Source organism: Trichoplax adhaerens, genomic scaffold, assembly GCF_000150275.1.
Source record: "Trichoplax adhaerens TRIADscaffold_91 genomic scaffold, whole genome shotgun sequence".
Lineage (NCBI taxonomy): Eukaryota > Metazoa > Placozoa > Uniplacotomia > Trichoplacea > Trichoplacidae > Trichoplax > Trichoplax adhaerens.
In genome coordinates this window covers 19413-20206 of record NW_002061027.1, presented here as the reverse complement: position 1 = coordinate 20206, position 794 = coordinate 19413, and the positions used below count along the sequence as shown (strand labels likewise).

Sequence of the window (794 nt, the reverse complement as noted above, 5' to 3'; positions counted from 1 at the left end):
ATAAGCGTTTGTAGAACAAGTAATTAATACGGAATTTCTTCATGAAATTACTTCATTTATTCTCTAGAAATTACTTCACTAATTCTCTAGAACAGCGCCACGAATTGGATTAATGATATTAAAATGTCATTCTCAGTTGTCTAGAAGCATTCGTTTATCATAAGCGTTTGTACAACAAGTAATTAGTACGGAATTTCTTTATGAAATTACTTCATATATTCTAAGGAACATTACTCTCAAATGGATTAATGACCTCAAGATGTCATTTCCAGTTGTCTAGAAGGATTCGTTTATCATAAGCATTTGTACAACAAGTAATCAGTACGGAATTTCTTCATGAAATTACTTCATTAATTCTCTAGAACAGCACCACGAATTGGATTAATGATATTAAATATCATTCTCAGTTGTCTTGAAGGATTCGTTTATCATAAGCGTTTGTAGAACAAGTAATTAATACGGAATTTCTTCATGAAATTACTTCATTTATTCTCTAGAAATTACTTCACTAATTCTCTAGAACAGCGCCACGAATTGGATTAATGATATTAAAATGTCATTCTCAGTTGTTTAGAAGCATTCGTTTATCATAAGCGTTTGTACAACAAGTAATTAGTACGGAATTTCTTTATGAAATTACTTCATATATTCTAAAGGAACATTACTCTCAAATGGATTAATGACCTCAAGATGTCATTTCCAGTTGTCTAGAAGGATTCGTTTATCATAAGCATTTGTACAACAAGTAATCAGTACGGAATTTCTTCATGAAATTACTTCATTAATTCTCTAGA

The 794-nt window shown here is 30.1% G+C and overlaps 1 protein-coding gene across 1 annotated transcript in view; it reads right to left on the bottom strand.

Moving 5' to 3' along the window:
* Positions 1-486: 486 nt before the first annotated feature.
* Positions 487-794, bottom strand: part of TRIADDRAFT_62508 (uncharacterized protein) — a gene marked incomplete at both ends in the record, with an annotated part of 4595 nt that continues 4287 nt past the window's right edge. Inside the window, one exon of the mRNA XM_002118436.1 lies at positions 487-516. Within this exon, the coding sequence (XP_002118472.1) occupies positions 487-516 (30 nt within the window). The remainder of the gene's footprint in view (positions 517-794) is intronic.